General features: G+C 46.5%; 1 protein-coding gene across 1 annotated transcript in view; it reads left to right on the top strand.

The window, feature by feature from the left end:
- The window catches only part of PAPPA (pappalysin 1), an 82,574-nt gene that overhangs the window by 47,084 nt on the left and 16,743 nt on the right, over positions 1-18,747 (top strand). Inside the window, exons 6-11 of the mRNA XM_015817425.1 lie at positions 460-628; positions 4,382-4,565; positions 7,121-7,331; positions 10,567-10,738; positions 12,346-12,493; positions 16,717-16,826. Of these exons, the coding sequence (XP_015672911.1) occupies positions 460-628; positions 4,382-4,565; positions 7,121-7,331; positions 10,567-10,738; positions 12,346-12,493; positions 16,717-16,826 (994 nt within the window). The remainder of the gene's footprint in view (positions 1-459; positions 629-4,381; positions 4,566-7,120; positions 7,332-10,566; positions 10,739-12,345; positions 12,494-16,716; positions 16,827-18,747) is intronic.

The raw sequence follows: 18,747 nt of genomic DNA, 5'->3' as shown, positions 1-18,747 counted from the left end.
AAGGAAGGAAGGAAGGAAGGCAGGCAGGCAGGCAGGCAGGCAGGAAGGAAGGAAGGAAGAAAGAAAGAAAGAAAGAAAGAGATGGAGGGAGGGAGGGAGGGAGGAATTAAGGAAGGAAGGAAAGAAGGAGGGAGGAATTAAGGAAGGAAGGAAGGAAGGGAGGGAGGGAGGGAGGGAGGGAGGAAGGAAGGAAGGAAGGAAGGAAGGAAGGAAGGAAGGAAGGAAGGAAGGAAGGAAGGATATTCTAACTCATCCTAAACATGAAGTACGAAAATGAAGCTTCTTTCAGGACATGGAAAGAGAACTTTCAGAAGACCAAAGTCACATTTAGGTGAAGTCACGTTGCTCTTTGGGATGTTACCGCCCTACCAGATATATCCTCTACCTTGCAAGTCTGGTTACCCTTACCCTCTTACCGAGACCATTTTTTTTTCTCCCTTTCCTTCCCCCTCTGAACAGCTGCGTTCCCCATTCTTGCAAGACCCGGGACTGCCAGGAGTTGGAAATCGAGAACGCCATGCTGACTTTCACCGACGGGGGGCGCTACAATGGTGCCCAGTGTAATGTCACCTGCCAGGCAGGTTACGTCCTCCGGGTTCACAGAACGGACCATCTGCCCCAGAGACAGGTTGGTGGAACTGGCATACACCGTCTGCTGTGTGACGTGTTCATTCCGCAAACTGTACATAGCAGGGGTCTTCTAACCCTTTCATGATGTGTGGACTTCAACTCCCAGGCACGCTGGCTGAGGAGTTCTGGGAGTTGAAGTCCACAAGCAGGGGTCTTCCAACTTGGCCCTTTCATGACTTGTGGACTTCAACTCCCAGAATTCCTCAGCCAGGCACGCTGGCTGAGGAATTCTGGGAGTTGAAGTCCACAAGCAGGGGTCTTCCAACTTGGCCCTTTCATGACTTGTGGACTTCAACTCCCAGAATTCCTCAGCCAGGCACGCTGGCTGAGGAATTCTGGGAGTTGAAGTCCACAAGCAGGGGTTTTCCAACTTGGCCCTTTCATGACTTGTGGACTTCAACTCCCAGAATTCCTCAGCCAGGCACGCTGGCTGAGGAATTCTGGGAGTTGAAGTCCACAAGCAGGGGTCTTCCAACTTGGCCCTTTCATGACTTGTGGATTTCAACTCCCAGAATTCCTCAGCCAGGCACGCTGGCTGAGGAATTCTGGGAGTTGAAGTCCACAAGCAGGGGTCTTCCAACTTGGCCCTTTCATGACTTGTGGACTTCAACTCCCAGAATTCCTCAGCCAGCGTGCCTGGCTGAGGAATTCTGGAAGTTGAAGTCCACAAGTCATGAAGGGGCCATAGTTCCCCCATGCTGGCTGAGGAATTCTGGGAGTTGAAGTCCACAAGTCATGAAGAGGCCATAGTTCCCCCATGCTGGCTGAGGAATTCTGGGAGTTGAAGTCTGCAAGTCATGAAGGGGCCATAGTTCCCCTATGCTGGCTGAGGAATTCTGGGAGTTGAAGGCCACAAGTCATCAAAGGGCCACGTTTGAAGTCCCCTGGTTTATAGCTACCCATCTCACCCAAGGTGACTCTGATGGGAGAGTCCTCCGGGAGAAGGGCGGGGTATAAATGAAATAAATAAATAAATGAAGGGGCCATAGTTCCCCCATGCTGGCTGAGGAATTCTGGGAGTTGAACTCCACGAGTCATCAAAGGGCCACGTTTGAAGTCCCCTGGTTTATAGCTACCCATCTCACCCAAGGTGACTCTGATGGGAGAGGCAGGCTCACCAGCTGGGAAATTAGCCTTGCTGTGGGGTCTCTGTTGGCTATGGACTTGCAGGGAGTCGACTGTGATAACACAGGATGTTGGTAGTCCTTCACTTACGACCGCAACTGAGCCCCAAATTGTATGTTGCTAAGTAAGAAATGTGCCCCATTTTACGACTTTCCTTGCCCCCTTTGCTAACCGAATCAATTCCTTCGTTAAACGGCTGTCCAATCTCTTCTTAAAAACCTCCAGTGATGGAGCACCCACGATTTCTGGAGGGAAGCTGTTCCACTGGTTAATTGTCCTCACTGTTAGGAAATGCCTCCTTAGTTCTAGCTTGCTTCTCTCCTTGATTAGTTTCCATCCGTGTTTTCTTGTCCTGCTTTCAGGGGCTTTGGAGGACAGCTTGACTCCCTCTTCTTTGGGGCAGCCGCCCAGATATTGAAACACAGCTATCATGTCTCCCCTGGTCCTTCTTTTCATTCAACGTAGACATACCCAATTCCTGCAACCCAACGCTCTTTGCATTCCCGACTTTCCTGGCAGATGCCAAGAAAGCACCAAGCTATTCAAGCAGAGCTGTTTTTGCCACGAGCATTGCAAATAAATAAACCCTAAAGCACGGGGTGGGAGGGGAGGAGAAGTAAACGGAGGAGGAGGAGAAACAGGGATACACCTCATTGCCTGCAAGACACCGAGAGGCTGTTTATTAGGAGGTCTTTGGGGAGAGAGTCTGGTGGATGTCTTTGACCTTGCTATCGCCATCCAAAGGAAGGGGCCTTCCTTTGGCAGCCAGCAGAGACCAAATTTGTCTGGGTGTCAGAAGGGTGGCGTCTTCCCGTAAGGAACAGGAAGATACGTTGAGTTTTCTCAATTTAGAAGAGCGAACTCAACCATCTGGGCCTCCGTTGCTGCGCGAGCTTTTTTTTACCCTAACACGGCCCCAGCACTGACTGGCTTCTTTCTCTTCCAGGAGAAAGTTGGCTGTCTCTTTTCCTTCTCCAACCTGCCCCCCCTCAACACACACACACACACACACGCACACATACACACACACACACACACACACACACACTCCACCCAAGCCCGAACGGCTTGTTTGTTTCTCTCTCTTATGGGCTGTTTGCAGCCAAAGAGAATCCAGAGATTTTCAGGAAAAAAGAAAAGAGAATCGGATAGTTTCCCCCAATTATTCTCTCTCTCTCTCTCTCTCTCTCTCTCTCTCTCTCTCTCTCTCTCTCTCTCTCTCTCTCTCTCTCTCTCTCTCTCTCTGTGTGTGTGTGTGTGTGTGTGTGTGTGTGTGTGTGTGTGTGTGCACACGCACACATCTTAATTTGGCACCGACTCTCTGCTATCAACATATCCGTAGACTACGCCGGAGGTTTTCTGTTGCTTATGGTTTGCGAAAGGCCCCAGCTTTTCCTGAACTCAGAAGGATGGGAGAGATTTGTGCTGAGGTGGGGGAAGAGAGAGAGAGGGGGGGGGAGAAGGAAGAGAGAGAAGTAGGCAAGAAGAGAGAGAGGGAAGGAAAAGAGAGAAGGAAGGAAGAGAGGGAGGGGGAAGGGAGAAAGACAGAGGGAAGGAAAACAGAAGGAAGAGAGAGAAGGAAGAGAGAGGGAGAGGGAAGAGAGGGAGAAGGAACAAGGGGGGAAGGAAGAGAGAGGGGGGGAGAAGGAAGAGAGAGGGAAGGAAGGGAGAGAGAGAGGGAAGAGAGGGAGAAGGAACAAGGGGGGAAGGAAGAGAGCAGGAGGGAAGGGAGAGAGAGGGGGGGAGAAGGAAGAGAGAGAGAGAGACTGTTTAATTCAGTGGCACACCAAACAGGATCACAATCCCTCCTGCTCTACCCCATGACCTGGATTTTCTCATGTTCAACCCCACCTCTGTGGCCAAGAAGAGCAGAAAGCTGGTTCTGCAAGGAGGCTGAGATGGATGGATAGAAGGAAGGAAGGAAGGAAGGAAGGAAGGAAGGAAGGAAGGAAGGAAGGAAGAACTTGCAGGCCAGACTGACTGTCCAGAGAAGGCGAGTCTACTAACTAAATACAGCCGGGCTTATAGATTTCACCAACAGAGCAATGTGTGTGTGTGTGTTTGTGTGTCTGTGCGCGCATGTGTTTGTATTGATGTTAAGAACCAGAGCCAACTCATGTGCCTGGTTTTGATCAAGGGGTTTTGTTCTCCAAAGCAAACAGGGATGCCTACTTCATTTCACCACCCTGCCCTACTCTGGTTACTCGGTTGGACCACAGCCCCCACCGTGGCTCTGGGATGCCCCACCACATCTGGCCAAGTGTGATTGGACACGCAAGGAACATGGTCTCCTGCTCGAGCAGAAGACCTCCGAGGTCCCTCCCGACTCTATCATTCCATGTTCTCTATATACACGTGGAATAAACATATATATTAACCACAAAAAGGCATCCAGTCCAGGGGTGGGGTGGGGGTCTAGTTCTGGCTCCCTACATCGGCAGCACGTTCTTTGGAAGCCCCCAGGGTATATTAAGAGCCCCCCTTCCTTTGCCAAGGGGGAAATTTGGACACGGTTCCATTTGGGCAGGGGGGAATAAAAACCAGGAGAGAAGCTATTGCAGGATACAAGGTCCTGGTTTGAAATGGGCCCAGTCTGACTTCATTAACCCTGTTTCCCTCCTTTCAGTGGGAGCCCACCACCACCCTGACATGCCTCGATGGGGAATGGAACAAGCGGGTCTCCTGTGAGCCCATTGACTGCAGGATCCCGGACCAGCACCACGTCTACCCTGCTACTTTTAATTGCAGCGAAGGGACCACCTTTGGCAAGCGGTGCACTTTCGCCTGCAAGCCTCCCGCTCAGCTGAAAGGTCAGTTCTCGACTGGATCCGTGATGCTTTGGAGAACCCACGGGAGAGCAGAAGAGCAGAGTTGGAAGGGACCTTGGAGGTCCTCTAGTCCAACCCTCTGCTTAAGCAGGAGGCCCTGGCCTATACCATTTTAGACGCATGGCTGTCCGGTCTGCACCAGAAGGCAAGATAAGAAAACACCTCCTTCTCTTTCGAGGCAGGAGAGCTTTTAGTATCCTGCTTGAAGAAGAAAGAGAAAGAGAAAGAGAAAGAGAAGGAGGGTGTCTTTTGATAAAGTTTGAATTGATCCTAAACCACCACCATCTTCCTCTTCTCCTTCTCCTTCTTCTCCTCCTCGTCCCTCTCCCCTCCCCCTCTCCTCCTCGTCCCTCTCCTCCTCCTCCCTTCAAACCCTCTCCCTTCTAATACTGATGATGTTATGAAACATCTGCAAGAAAACAACCAAGCTCAGAGAACACCAAGGACCTCATTGTCCTCCTCCTCCTCCTTCTCCTCCTTCTCCTTCTCCTCCTCCTCCTCCTTCTCCCTCTTCTCCTCTCTTCAAACCCACTCCCTTCTAGTACTGATGATGTTATGAAACATCTGCAAGAAAACAACCAAGCTCAGAGAGCACCAAGGACCTCACAGTCCTTCTCCTTCTCCTTCTCCTCCTCCTCCTCCTCCAAGGCAGGAGACACCTTACACTATCCTGGCGGAAGGAGAAGGAGAAGGCAATTCTAAATGCTGAATCAATGGGCTGTGACTAACACTGATCAGTCACTGCGCTGCATGTTGGGGCCAGAGCCGGGGATGACTCAGTCCAAACTCAATCCCCAATGTCACACCAGCCACTGTTTCTTAATGTCACAGTTCATCACCCTGCCGAAACAAGCATGAGATCATCCATGCTGGACTGTGGTGGACATGCCGGGTGAGTCAGACTGGAGAAAGCAGAGAAGCTGGCACAGGAAAGGAGCATTCAGAGGAGTCCAAGAATACCTCATCAGCTCAAAAGCAGACAGAAAGGTGTCAGGGTTGTTTTCCTTCTTCCCTGCAACTCCTGTTCTGGATTCGGAAGGGCCTCTTAATAAACATTCTTGATCACTGATGGTCATCCTTGCCAGTCTTCTGCGAGAGAAATTAAGGTCCTCTCAGAGACCGGAAATTGTAAGGCAAAGCTCGTGTCCCGGTAGTTTTGGCTGAGCTTGGATTTGAAGAAGTCTGGCTGAATGCAAGGGAAGACGTTGGAGAACGGGAAGCATTAGAGCCTGGTGGCGCAGTGGTTAGAATGCGGTACTGCAGGCTAACTCCGTGCTCCCTGCCAGCAGTTCGATCCAGGGTTGATTCGGCCTTCTATCCTTCCGAGGTCGGTAAAACGAGGGCCCAGATTGTTAGGGGGCAACAGGCTGACTCTGTAAAGCGCTTAGAGAGGGCTGTGGAAGCACCGTGAAGCAGTAGATAAGTCTAAGGGCTGTTGTTACTGCTACTGTTGAGGTGGGTGGAGCACCTTACTAAGTTGGTAGGCCACTTCAAATAGCAGCTTCAAGTCAAATGGTGTCATTCTTGGTAAAGGAAAAGAAAAAAAAGGGGGGGAGAGGGAAGTTTGGCCTGTCTGAGGATGATTCTGAAAAAAGGATAATTGGGAAGTCTGAGATTCAGGGGGGCGGGGGAGTTGGATGGATGGAGATTTTCAGAAATTTTCCTTGGATGGAATGGCCTCAGATTCCCCATTTTCCTCGGCATAAGTGTCAAACTCTACTTTTAATTTCCCCCCTGCCCAGTTTCTTCCCTTGCAAAGGAGGTGGTTTTGGGGTTTTTTCTGCCACTTTGTTTTCAAAGATGCTTTAGAACTTCTTTTGATGGTTTTAAAGCTTCTTTTATTGTTTTAAGATAGCAGAAACTCTCTTTCTCTCTCTCTCTCTCTTTCTTTCTCTCTCTTTCTCTCTCTCTTTCTTTCTTTCTCTCTATCTCTCTGTCTCTCTCTTTCTTTTTCTTTCTTTTTTTCTTTCTCTCTCTTCCTCTTTTTCTCTCTCTCTCTTCCTCTTTCTTTCTCTCTTTCTCTTTTTCTTTTTTCTCTCTCTCTTTCTTTCCCTTTCTCTGTCTCTTTCTTTCTCTCTTTCTCTCTCCCTCTTTCTCTCTTTCTCTCTTTCTTACTTTCTTTCTTTCTCTGTCTCTCTCTGTCTCTCTCTCTCTCTCCCCCCCCCTCTCTCTCTCTATCTATCTATCTCTATCTCTATCTCTATCTCTCTCACACACACAAAATCCAGGTTCCATCACCCTCCAGTTCTTGCTTCTTGATCTGAAAAAGCCACCTGAGTAGAAATTTCCCTTCGGAAAGCCCAAGATGACAAGCAAGTGGCCGGCAGGAAGTCAGCAGACTGTACAGTGAAAGGCAGAACAACTCAGAAAAATTAGATCCCACCTGTGAGAATTACACTGAGACTTTCTTTCCTATCCCTCTGCAGGCAACGGATTGAACCAAATGCCCATTTTTTATTGATTTATTTACTCCGGCACAGCAGTATTTATTACCGCTTGCACCCATCTGAATGACATTGTTTTTCCATCTTTCCCAGGAAGCAATAACAATTTGACATGCTTGGAAGACGGCCTGTGGTCCTTCCCGGAGGCTCTTTGTGAGCTGATGTGCAGGGCGCCTCCTGTGATTCCCAACGCTGATCTTCAGACGGGCCGCTGTCGGGTTCAGAAACACAAAGTGGGATCCTTCTGCAAGTATAAGTGCAGACCAGGCTACCATGTCCCAGGACCTTCGCAGAAAGCGAGGAAGTAAGTGGCATCTCCTCCCTGATCTGGGCATTCATCTATAAGCCGCTCTCTGGAACACACAGTAAACCACTGTAGATCATCAGGGGTTTTCCAACAGGAATAGGAATAGGAAAAGGAATAGGAATAGGAAGAGAAGAGAAGAGAAGAGAAGAGAAGAGAAGAGAAGAGAAGAGAAGAGAAGATGGAATGGAACAGAATATAGAATAGAATAGAATAGAATAGAATAGAATAGAATAGAATAGAATAGAATAGAATAGAATATAGAATAGGAATAGGAATAGAATAGGAGTAGAATAGAATAGAATAGAATAGAATAGAATAGAATAGAATAGAATAGAATAGAATATGGAGTGGAAGAGAAGAGAAGAGAAGAGAAGAGAAGAGAAGAGAGAAAATAAAATAGAATTAGAATAGAACAGAACAGAATAGAATAGAATAGATGCAATGGAGAATAGAATAGAATATAATAGAATAGAAAAAAATTATAGAATAGGAATAGGAATAGAATAGGAATAGAAATAGAATAGAATAGAATAGAATAGAATAGAATAGAATAGAATAGAATAGAATAGAATACGGAAGGGAAGGGAAGGGAAGGGAAGGGAAGGGAAGAGAAGAGAAGATAGAAAATAAAATAGAATTAGATTAGAATAGAACAGAACAGAACAGAACAGAACAGAACAGAACAGAATAGAATAGAATAGAATAGAATAGAATAAAATAGAATAGAATAGAATAGAATACGGAATGGAAGGGAAGGGAAGAGAAGATAGAAAATAAAATAGAATTAGAATAGAATAGAATAGAATAGAATAGAATAGAATAGAATAGAATAAAATAGAATAGAATAGAATAGAATAGAATACGGAATGGAAGGGAAGGGAAGAGAAGATAGAAAATAAAATAGAATTAGAATAGAATAGAATAGAATAGAATAGAATAGAATAGAATAGAATAGAATAGAATAGAATAGAATAGAATAGAATAGAATACGGAATGGAAGGGAAGGGAAGAGAAGATAGAAAATAAAATAGAATTAGAATAGAACAGAACAGAACAGAACAGAATAAAATAGAATTAGAATAGAATAGAATAGAATAGAATAGAATAGAATGCAGAATGGATTGGAATGGAATAACAGAGTTGGAAGGAATTTTCCCAAAAAGACAGCTGAGCGATAGCCCCATCCCAGAACAAGTTAGCAGCTGAGACATCATTCTACGTTACCCATTTCCCGATGGGCTGGTTTGACGTTTCCTTGTTTGCTTGTTGGTCCCAAAGATGCTTTTAAACGCAAGTGGACTTTCCCCCCACCCCCCTTCAAAAACATTTTGCTTCTCATTCAAGGAGCTTCTTCAGTTCTTTCCGTTTTCAAAGAGTAAAAAAAAAAAAAAAAAAAAACCAAGAAAGGAGAATATTTGTAACTGAGGGAGTCCTTGGCCCAGTTGTCCAGTTGCCTTTTTTTTTTGGGGGGGGGGAGCACCTTTGGGACAACCCTGACCTGGATGACTGAGAATTTCCATAAACATCTTGCTTTGCTTGCTTGATTTTATTCCTGGCCATTGAGGTAGGCATAAATGAAGCCTCCCTCCTGCCCCCCCCACTCTATAAACTCTGCCTTAGAGCTGATGAAGGACCCTCTACAAAGTGTCTCTCCCCCTCCCCTCCTTCCCATTCCTTGCCTTTGCAATTTGCAAGAAAAAGCTTATAGAAATGAGCAAAGCCATCGCTCACGGACCGGAGGTGTTAAGGAGAGCAAAAGAGGTTAGATCCGATTCCCTGATTCTTAAATAGGGCTGCTCAGTCCCTTCTTTTTTTTTTGTTTTTTTTATCTCCGCTACAAAAAAGGGCAGCTGGCCTCTTTTTTCTTCTTCCCCCTTGCTATTTTCTTTCTTTCTTTCTTTCTTTCTTTCTTTCTTTTTTTCTCAGAGGGGCTTAAATGGAATGGCCTTTAATGGTCTCCCCTTTGGGAAGGAGACAATTTTGGACCTGCTTCTTATTTTAAAAGACACACAGAGAGAGAGGGAGAGGGAGAGAGGCAGTTAAGTTCGCCCCTGTTCTGCATTTCTATGTCTTTTCATTCACAAACCAGCTTTGGGGCCACCCGCCTCCTTTTGGCAATGCCCTTCTTTGATATGGCAACCTGCGGAGCCCCCTTTGAACCTCGGTGGGAAAGTTCTCTCACTGTCCTCCTCCTTCTCCTTTTTTTTTTTTTACGACTGGGGGGGGAGGGAAGGGGGGGGAGAGGAGGAACCACACCACCACATTAAAAATAGTCCTGGGGAGGGGGGCCCCCCCAAAGCGGCCGAAGATTCTGGTGGAATGCCGTTTGTTTGTTTTTGTTCTCCCCTCCCTTCCCCAAAGGAGCCATTTGGACTGAGTGTGTTTGTCCATCTCCTTCGGCAAACGTGGGACAGCTCACAAATAAAACAGCAAATAAGCCCAAAGGAGGGAAAGTGTCTGTGATCTGGATCCCTAACCGAATAAGAGAGTGGGAAGGGGCCTTGGAGGTCTTCTAGTCCAGCCCCTCTCATACCGTTTCAGACAAATGGTGGTGCAATCTCTTCTTAAAAAACCTCCAGCTGTTGGAGTGCCCACAATTCCTGCAACTGTTCTTCATATGTTTTAACCTTCTAATCATCTTTTGTTTGTAGAGTCCCTAAATATTAGAGGCATCAATGGCTGTTGCAAAGAATAGAATAGAGTAGAGTAGAGTAGAGTAGAATAGAATAGAATAGAATAGAATAGAATAGAATAGAATAGAAGAATGAAGAATAGAATAGAATAGAATAGAAGAATGAAGAATAGAATAGAATAGAATAGAATAGAATAGAATAGAATAGAATAGAATAGAATAGAATAGAATAGAATAGAATAGAATAGAATAGAATGGAAGATGGAATACAGTAGAAGATTGAATAGAAATAGAAATAGAAATAGAAATAGAAATAAAATAGAATAAAAGAGTTGGAAGAGACCTTGGAGGTCTTCTAGTCCAACCCCCTGCTCAGGCAGGAAAGAAAAACTGGGATTATTTTATTTCTTTTCTCTCTCTCTCTCTCTCTCTCTCTCTCTCTCTCTCTCTCTCTCTCTCTCTCTCTCTCTCTCTCTCTCTCTCTCTCTCTCACTCTCTCTCACTCACTCACTCACTCACTCACACACACACACACACACACACACACACAACACATGCACTCACTCTCACTCTCTCTTTTTGTCTTTGCATCTATGGAAGGAGGACATTTAAGATTCAGTGTGCCCAAGACGGGACGTGGCTGGAAGGAGCGTGCATCCCTGTGACCTGTGAACCGCCCCCCTCCAAGTTTCACGGGCTCTACCATTGCACCAACGGTTTCCAGTTCAACAGCGTGTGTCAGATTCAGTGCAAAGAGGAGGACCCTCAACCTGTGAGTCTTGCTGAGTGATGGCCGGGCAGGAAGGGTTAAACCCCCCCCCCGCCTTTTCTTACCTTACAGGAAAATCAGGAGCCCACGTGGTCCAAATGAATACCAATGTATTGCCTGCTAACAGGCTTCGCCAGAATCTGAGGGACTAGCAATTAAGGCACATTAAAGGAGAATATTTGTAGCTCAGGACTGAAACGGGGAGGGGGGGTCCTTGGTGAAATCTGACTTTTGTTGTTTTCATGCAGATGTTTCGTTGCCCAAACTAGGTAATATCAGTGCTGGAAGGGAACGGGGCTTGTGGAAAGGAGGAGGAGGAGGAGGAGGAGGAGGAGGAGGAGGAGGGCGGTTGTGAGGTCTTTGGTGCTCTCAGAGCTTGGTGGTTTTCTTGGAGATGTTTCATTACCTGACTAGGGTACGTCATCAGTGGTAGAAGGGAATGGGGTCTGTGAAAAGAGAGGAGGAGGAGGAGGAGGAGGAGGAGGAGGAGGACTGTGGGGTCCTTACTGCTCTCTGAGCTTGGTGGTTTTCCTGCAGACGTTTCATGACCCAACTAGGTAACATCATCCATCAGTGCTAGAAGGATGCAAAGAGGGGGAGGAGGACTGTGGAGTCCTTGGTGCTCTTTGAACTTGTTGTTTCCTTGCAGACATTTCATTACCCAACTAGGTTATTTCATCAGGGCTAGAGGGGAATGGGGTTTGCAGGGAGGAGGAGGAGGAGGAGGAGGGCGGTTGTGAGGTCCTTGGTGCTCTCTGAGCTTGGTGGTTTTCTTGGAGTGCTTCATTACCCAACTAGGTAACACCATCAGCACTAGAAGGCAGAGGGGCTTATAGGGGGGAAGAGGAGGAGGGCTGTGGGGTTCTTGGTGCTCTCTGAGCTTGATTGTTTTCTTGGAGACACTTCATTACCCAACTAGGTAACATCATCAGTGCTGGAAGGGGTTTGCATTGATGACGTTACCTAGTTTGGCTAATGAAACATGTGCAGGAAAGCAACCGAAGTCAAAAAGCACCCAGGATTCCCCTTAAAGCTAATTGGCAGTAGATAACAGTCAATAGAATTCAAGGTGAGCTGCGCTTAGATCTCTTATGGGTGTGAAGGGACTCAAGACTGCTGACGCATTTGACCCCTCCCTCGGTCTCAGCCTGGTTATCTCCTGCACCACCTGCCCGAAACCCACAGTAGGCCCTTTGAACCAGTTAAGACGCGGATTAACCCAGGGTGAAGTCCCTATTTAATCCCGCCCGTTTGACCAGGAACATGAGGGCCATCTTCTGTCCTGGTTGAACTGGAGGACAATCGACCTGTAAGCAGAGTACTTACAATTCCTCGGAAACATTACAAGTTCAAGGCTGACCACCTCCGGTTGCAAACTCCCCCAATTTAAAAAAAACAAAAACAGTGGGTTTTTTTCCCCAGTGGAACTGGAGATAATACAATTTATTCTGCCCGACGGTGATGATTTCACCGTTGGTGTTTCCCTGTTTCTGCAGCCTGGATGTGGTGTGGCGGTTAAGATGTTGGACAAGAATCCTGGATCCATTCCTTTTCCTTCTTTTGTAGTGCTGCTTCGTTCTCCGGCCTACCGTCTCCCTTTCTCTTTCCAGGGCCAGGGAAATAACGTGATTCGTTGTCGCAAGGACGGCAACTGGAGTGGATCGTTTCATCTCTGCCCGGAGATGCAAGGGCAGTGTTCCGCGCCCATCCAGTTGAGGGGTGGCCTGAAATTACAATGTCCTGATGGCTCCGAAATAGGTATTTACACTACTTTCAGTTCCCATGAAGAACCTTAGTTGTGTCATTTAAGACGCACAAAAGAAGGGTAGTGGAGTCAGACTCTTCTTTGTTTGTTTGCTCGGCCTCGGTTGGCCCAAATTTCAAAACCAGAGCCGCAGTTCCTGAATCAAGTGGGAAGTCAGGATCTCAGGTGCCAAAAGATTCATTCATGGATGGAGCAGGTAAAAGACACGGGGTTGTCTCGCTGTCTTTGGTGATCTCCGTGGGCAACTTATCATGATGCTGATGGATGCTAACTCTGCCAGAGGGATGGAAATTAATCAAGGAGAGGATCCATCTAGAACTAAGGAGAACTTTCCTGACAGTTAGAACAATTCATCAGTGGAACAGCTTGCCTCTAGATGTTGTGGGTGCTCCATCACTGGAGGCTTTAAAGAAGAGATCGGGTAGCCATTTGTCTGAAATGGTATAGGGTTTCCTGCCTGAGCAGGGGGTTGGACTAGATGACCTCCAAGGTCCCTTCCAACTCTGTTATTCTATTCTATTCTATTCTATTCTATTCTATTCTATTCTATTCTACTCTACTCTACTCTACTCTACTCTACACTACTCTACTCTACTCTACTCTACTCTACTCTACTCTACTCTACTCTACTCTAGCAGGGGTTGGATTAGATGGTCCCTTCAAGCTCTGTTATTTTGTATTCTATGTGGTTTCCTCCCATTGCTTACTTCTCTGGGCAAAATAGCTGCAGGAATTGGGTATGTCTAGTGACTAGTCTAATGAAAAGAAGGACTAGAGTGACATGATAGCAGTCTTCCAATATTTGAGGGGCTGCCACAAAGAAGAGGGGGGCCAACTTATTTTTGAAAGCAGCAGAAGGCAAGACAAGAAGCAACGGATGGAAACCCATCAAGGAGAGAAGCAACCTAGAACTAAGGAGGAATTTCCTGGCAGTGAGAACAATTAAGCAGTGGAACAGCTTGCCTCCAGAAGCTGTGGGTGCTCCATTACTGGAAGCTTTTAAGAAGAGATTGGACAACCCTTTGTCTGAAATGTCATAGGGTTTCCTGCCTGAGCAGGGGGTTGGACGAGAAGACCTCCAAGGTCCCTTCCCACTCTGCTATTCTGTTATTCTAATCAGGCTATAGTGAATGAGATGCTCTCTTCAACAGACCTTAAAAGCTATCTTTACCCCAAATCATCTAGATGGCCCATGGATCTGTGCCTTATCTATGTTCTTGTGCAATGGATTTGCATGATGTACAGGGCTTTTTTTCCAGCCCTTTCTTCAGATGCCAGGAATTTGAGTCTGCAGACCCAGCTCTGTTCTTCCCTCGCTCGTTCGTGTCCATCTGGAAAACACATTTCTCCTTTGAACATCCTTGCTCAGGATGCTTGGCTATCAATAAAGGTGAACCCAAGGGGAGACAGCCCAGCCTAAAGAAGCGAGATTGTGGGTTCTTTTTTCCCCCTATCTCCCTTTTGTGCCTGGTTTTGCCTTGTTCGAACTGTCAGGAAAGCGGGGTTTCCCCCCCCCCCTCTTCCAGGTCCCCCTCCCATCTCTTCATTATAGACTAGCTAGAGTGGAGCACCACGATCGGCTCCCCACCGGTCCCAAGGGGAAAAGGCATGTGACCGGGATGAGCTCATCGCTCTGTAATGAAGCCAATTATGGATTGTATATCAACAACAATTCCAGGGCCGCTTTTTTCTCCTCCTGAAGTGTAAATTGCAGCACCAGCGAACGACGAGCAGAAAGAAGGCTCGGCCCCACGTTCCCTTTCTCCAGAAGACGCGTTCTGCCCCTGGAGACGGGGGGTGACCTTTTCGATATCCACCAAGGTTTGCCGGCACTTTGCAAAGAATATTTGACTTGCCAGGGAGGAAGGATTGGAGGATGAGGAACAAAAACAAATCCTGCTTTTCAATTTCGGGGGTGGAAGGAGGAGAAAGGAAGGCAGGGAGAAGAAACTCTAGTTATTTTGCCTCTTTGAAAGGTGGTTTGCATTGTCTGCCTCGAATGGAATGGAATGGAATGGAATGGAATGGAATGGAATGGAATAGAATAGAATAGAATAGAATAGAATAGAATAGAATAGAATAGAATAGAATAGAATAGAATAGAATAGAGAATGGGAATAGAATAGAATAGAGAATGGGAATAGAATAGAATAGAATAGAATAGAATAGAATAGAATAGAATAGAATAGAATAGAATAGAATAGAATAGAATAGAATAGAATAGAATAACAGAGCTGGAAGGGACATTGGAGGTCTTCTAGTCCAGCCCCCTGCTCAAGCAGGAGAACCTATACCATCTCAGACAAGCGACTGTCCAGTCTCTTTTTAAAAATCTCCAGTGATGGAACACCCACAACTTCTGGTGGCAAGTTGTTTCACTGGTTGATTGTCCTCACTGTCAGGAAGTTTCTCCTTAATTCCAGGTTGCTTCTCCTTGATCAGTTTCCAACCGTTGTTTCTTGTCCTGCCTTCTGGGGCCTTGACTTTTCTCATGGATTAAGAATTAAGCTTTTTGCCAGTTGGCATACAACGTCTTGGACTGCAGTGGTGAAAAATGAACAAGAGCCCCTTTCTAAAAGTGATTTTTAATATATATATATACATACACTGCTGTTATTTAACGATGGGATATTTATTTATCGGAGACCCTTGTTTGTGCCCAGAGAACAAAAATAAAGGTCATGGAGTGAGAGTCTTCTTTCCTTCAGAACCCTGGACAGGTCCTAAAGAAGAAGTAACTTTAACTGGGAAGAATGGATGGATCTGAGCCTTCCATCCAACTATTTAATTATTTTATTCATTTATGAAATTTCTACGCCCTCCATCTTCCCTACAAGTTGACTCTGGGTGGACTGTTAGAAACCAAAATGCTTTAACGCCTGGATCAGTCTCCTCCTCCTCCTCCTCCTCCTCCTCCTCCACCNCTCCTCCTCCTCCTCCTCCTCCTCCTCCTCCTCCACCACCACCACCACCACCACCACCACCTCAACAATGCATTGCTTGCAGCAATTAAGTAGATCTAGCCCACACTTTCTTGCAGATGATGCTTGCTAATTCCTAGATAGCATCCAACTTACTTCTGGATTTTTGTTTAGAATTTAGAATGCCATGTTTTGAGGTTGCTCTATTCAGGCTAACATCTGGGAGCCAGATAAGTATTAACAGAATAACAGAGTTGGAAGGGACCTTGGAGGTCTTCTAGTCCAGCCCCCTACTCAGGCAGGAAACCCTATACCATTTCAGACAAATGGCTGTCCAGTCTCTTCTTAAAAGCCTCCAGTGTTGGAGCACCCACAACTTCTGGAGGCAAGCTCTTCCATGGGTTAATTATTCTCACTGTCAGGAAGTTTCTCCTTAGTTCCAGGTTGCTTTTCTCCTTGATTAGTTTCCATCCGTTGCTTCTTGTCCTGCCTTCAGGTGCTTTGGAAAATAGGCTAACTCCCTCTTCTTTGGGACAGCCCCTTAGATCCTGGAAGTTAGGTATTATCCAATTGACCTCTAGATCCCTCTGTCTTCAAGTGAAGCTGCTCTTGGTGGATGGAGTCCTGAGGTTGGTTCAGATTCCTGCAAAATAATCCTACTGCTGACACCATTGTGCCTGCTTGGGCGGAGGATTGGACAAGATGACCTACAAGGTCTGTTCCAACTCTGTTATTCTGGTTCTGATTCTGTACCAACAAATCTTTGTGTTCCATGGGAATCCTGTTCTTTCTCTGTGGAGACAGCCCATCTCTGAATCTGGCCGATTTAATACCTCAAGTTAGACCTACGTTAGAGTATTTAATTCCTCCTGTTGGTCTCCTTTTTCCTAACCCGCTTATATCCAGGATTTTGCCTCCTTCCCAGTTTAGCCTGAGCATAGAGTCACCTCCTGAATTATAGAAGCAGGCGAATCGACCTGTTAGCTCTACTAGTTCTGTATTAACAGCTCTGCCTTTGGAGCTACCAACAGGTTTGACTGCTGTGTTGAAATCTGTGACTGGAGGCTATAAACTGCCTATTTTATGTATCCACAATAACAACACTGGGGGGAGGGGGGCAATTAAAATGGTAGGCAGCTTGCAGAATAGATGCTGTCGAAGTATCAGCCTCAAGGAGTGTGCAAGAGCCAGCGTTGTATGGGCGAGCCAATATATATAGATATATAGATATATAGATTAATCCTAGTTGAGATAGTAATGCATTGCTTTCATCTCATTCTTTTTATCATTTCAAGGAGCTGAATGCACCATCTTATGCCCAGAACATCATACGGAGCCCATCCTGTTAAGTGCCAACGAAACATTACAGGACATCCAACACTGGATGAAGCCCCCACGAGTGAAGGTAAGAGTCCAATCAAAAGACAAAGATGGGTTGGGCAAAATAGAGACCCAGTGTGGTTCCCATCAGTGGGTTCACTGCTTTTCAATGCAGTAAGTCCTTTCTTCTCTCCCCTCCTCTCTCCGCTTCCTTCATCCTTTTATTGCTTCATCTCTTTCCCTCTTCCCCTTCCCTTCCTTCCTTCCTTCCTTCCTTTCTTCCCCCCTCCCTTCCTTCCCTTCCTCTTCCATCTCTTCCTCTCTCCCCTTTCTTCCTCCCTTCATCTCTTTCCTCTTTTCCGTTCCCCTTTTTTTACTTCCTTCCTTCCCTCCCTCCCCCTTTCATTCCTTTCCCCTTCCCCTTTCCTTCTTTCTCTTTTTCTCTTCCTTCCCTTCTCTTCCTTCCTTCCTTCCCTCCCTCCCTTCATCCTTTGATTCCTTCAGCTCTTTCTCTCTTTCTCTTCCCCTTCCCTCCCTCCCTTCCTTCCCCTTCCCTTCCCTTCTCTTCCTCTCTCCATCTCTTCCTCCCTCCCTCCCCTTCCTTCATCCCTTCATCTCTTTCTCATTTTCCTTTCCCTTTGTTACTTCCTTCCTTCCCTCCCTCCTTCCACTTTCATTCCTTTCTCTTTCTCTCTTCCTTCCCTCCTCCTCCTTCCTTTCCTCCTTTCCTCCCTTCCGTCATCCCTTGATCCCTTCAGCTCTTTCTCTCTTCCCCTTCCCTCCCTCCTTCCCTTCCCTTCCTCTCTCCATCTCTTCCTCTCTCCCCTTCCTTCATCCCTTCATTTTCCCCCTTTCTTTTCCCTTTTCTCCTTCCTTCCTTCCTTCCCTCCCTCCCTCTCCAGTCACCTGCCACGGTCCTTTATTGATGCTTGCTTTTAGAAGGAACCATAACAGGTTTTATACCTGCCGTGTCCCTGGAGGTCTCATTAGATAGCTGGGAGGGGAAAAAAAATAACTGGCAATAAAAAAAGGAGGAGAAAAGAAAGAAAGAAAGAACGGGGAAGCAGACAGGGTTTGGAAGGAGGGGGAAGCCAGGGAGAGGATGATTTCATCCAGAATACCAAAAAAAAAAAAAAAAAAAAAAGAAGAATAGATTTTATTACGAGAACTTTGCTGAAGCTATAGAAAGGTCAGGCGACGTGACAATGAATTTGATCACTCAGTTGTTAAGAAGAGCCTCCTTGGATGCTGCTGGATAAAATTACAGGATGGGGACCCACTTTGCTGAAAGGCACGAGGTGTTTGTGTACAAGCCACACACTGCGGTGTCCCTGTGGCTCGTGGTGTTCTTTGACCTCAGTTGCCCTTGTTGTTCTTGACCTTGTTTGTCCAGACAATGATCGGTTCTATTTGTCCGGGCAAACCCCCTGAGTCTACAAACTGGCGCTTCTGAGGCCACCATTGCCACAACCCATGGTTGTTCAGGGCATGTCGGCTTAGCCAAGACACTTAGACAACGGCAAGAAGGGAGCAGAGGGAGAAGGGAGCGGATGTCTCAGAGGAGGCACCCAACATGGAAGGGGTTGGTACGGCTAAAAAAAGATCTTTATTTATCTGCGATCGGGGAGACATGAGTCATAATGGAGAGAAGCTGAAAGTTTATCGTAAGCTATCTGGAGGAGCTGAGGGTCAAAGAAAAAAAAGAATTGGATACTTATAAAAGAGAATATTTGTAACTCGGGGTTGAAATGAGGGGTTCCTGATGCTCTCTGAGCTTCTTGCAGACGTTTCATGACCCAAACTAGGTAATATCATCAGTGCTAATCTGGTTGGGTAATGAAACGTTTGCAAGAAAACCACCCAGCTCAGAGAGCACCAAAGAGTCTTCCTCTTCCTCCTCCTCCTCCTCCTCCTCCTCCTCCTCCTCCTCCTCCTCCTCCTCCTCTTCCTCCTTCTACTCCTCCTCTCTTCAAACTCACTCCCTTCTAGTACTGATGATGTTCCCT

Source organism: Protobothrops mucrosquamatus, unplaced genomic scaffold (assembly GCF_001527695.2).
Source record: "Protobothrops mucrosquamatus isolate PMUCROS unplaced genomic scaffold, P.Mucros_1.0 scaffold587, whole genome shotgun sequence".
NCBI classification, from domain to species: domain Eukaryota; kingdom Metazoa; phylum Chordata; class Lepidosauria; order Squamata; family Viperidae; genus Protobothrops; species Protobothrops mucrosquamatus.
The sequence above is the reverse complement of the archived record's forward strand: the minus strand, read 5'-3'. Positions and strand labels throughout refer to the sequence as shown.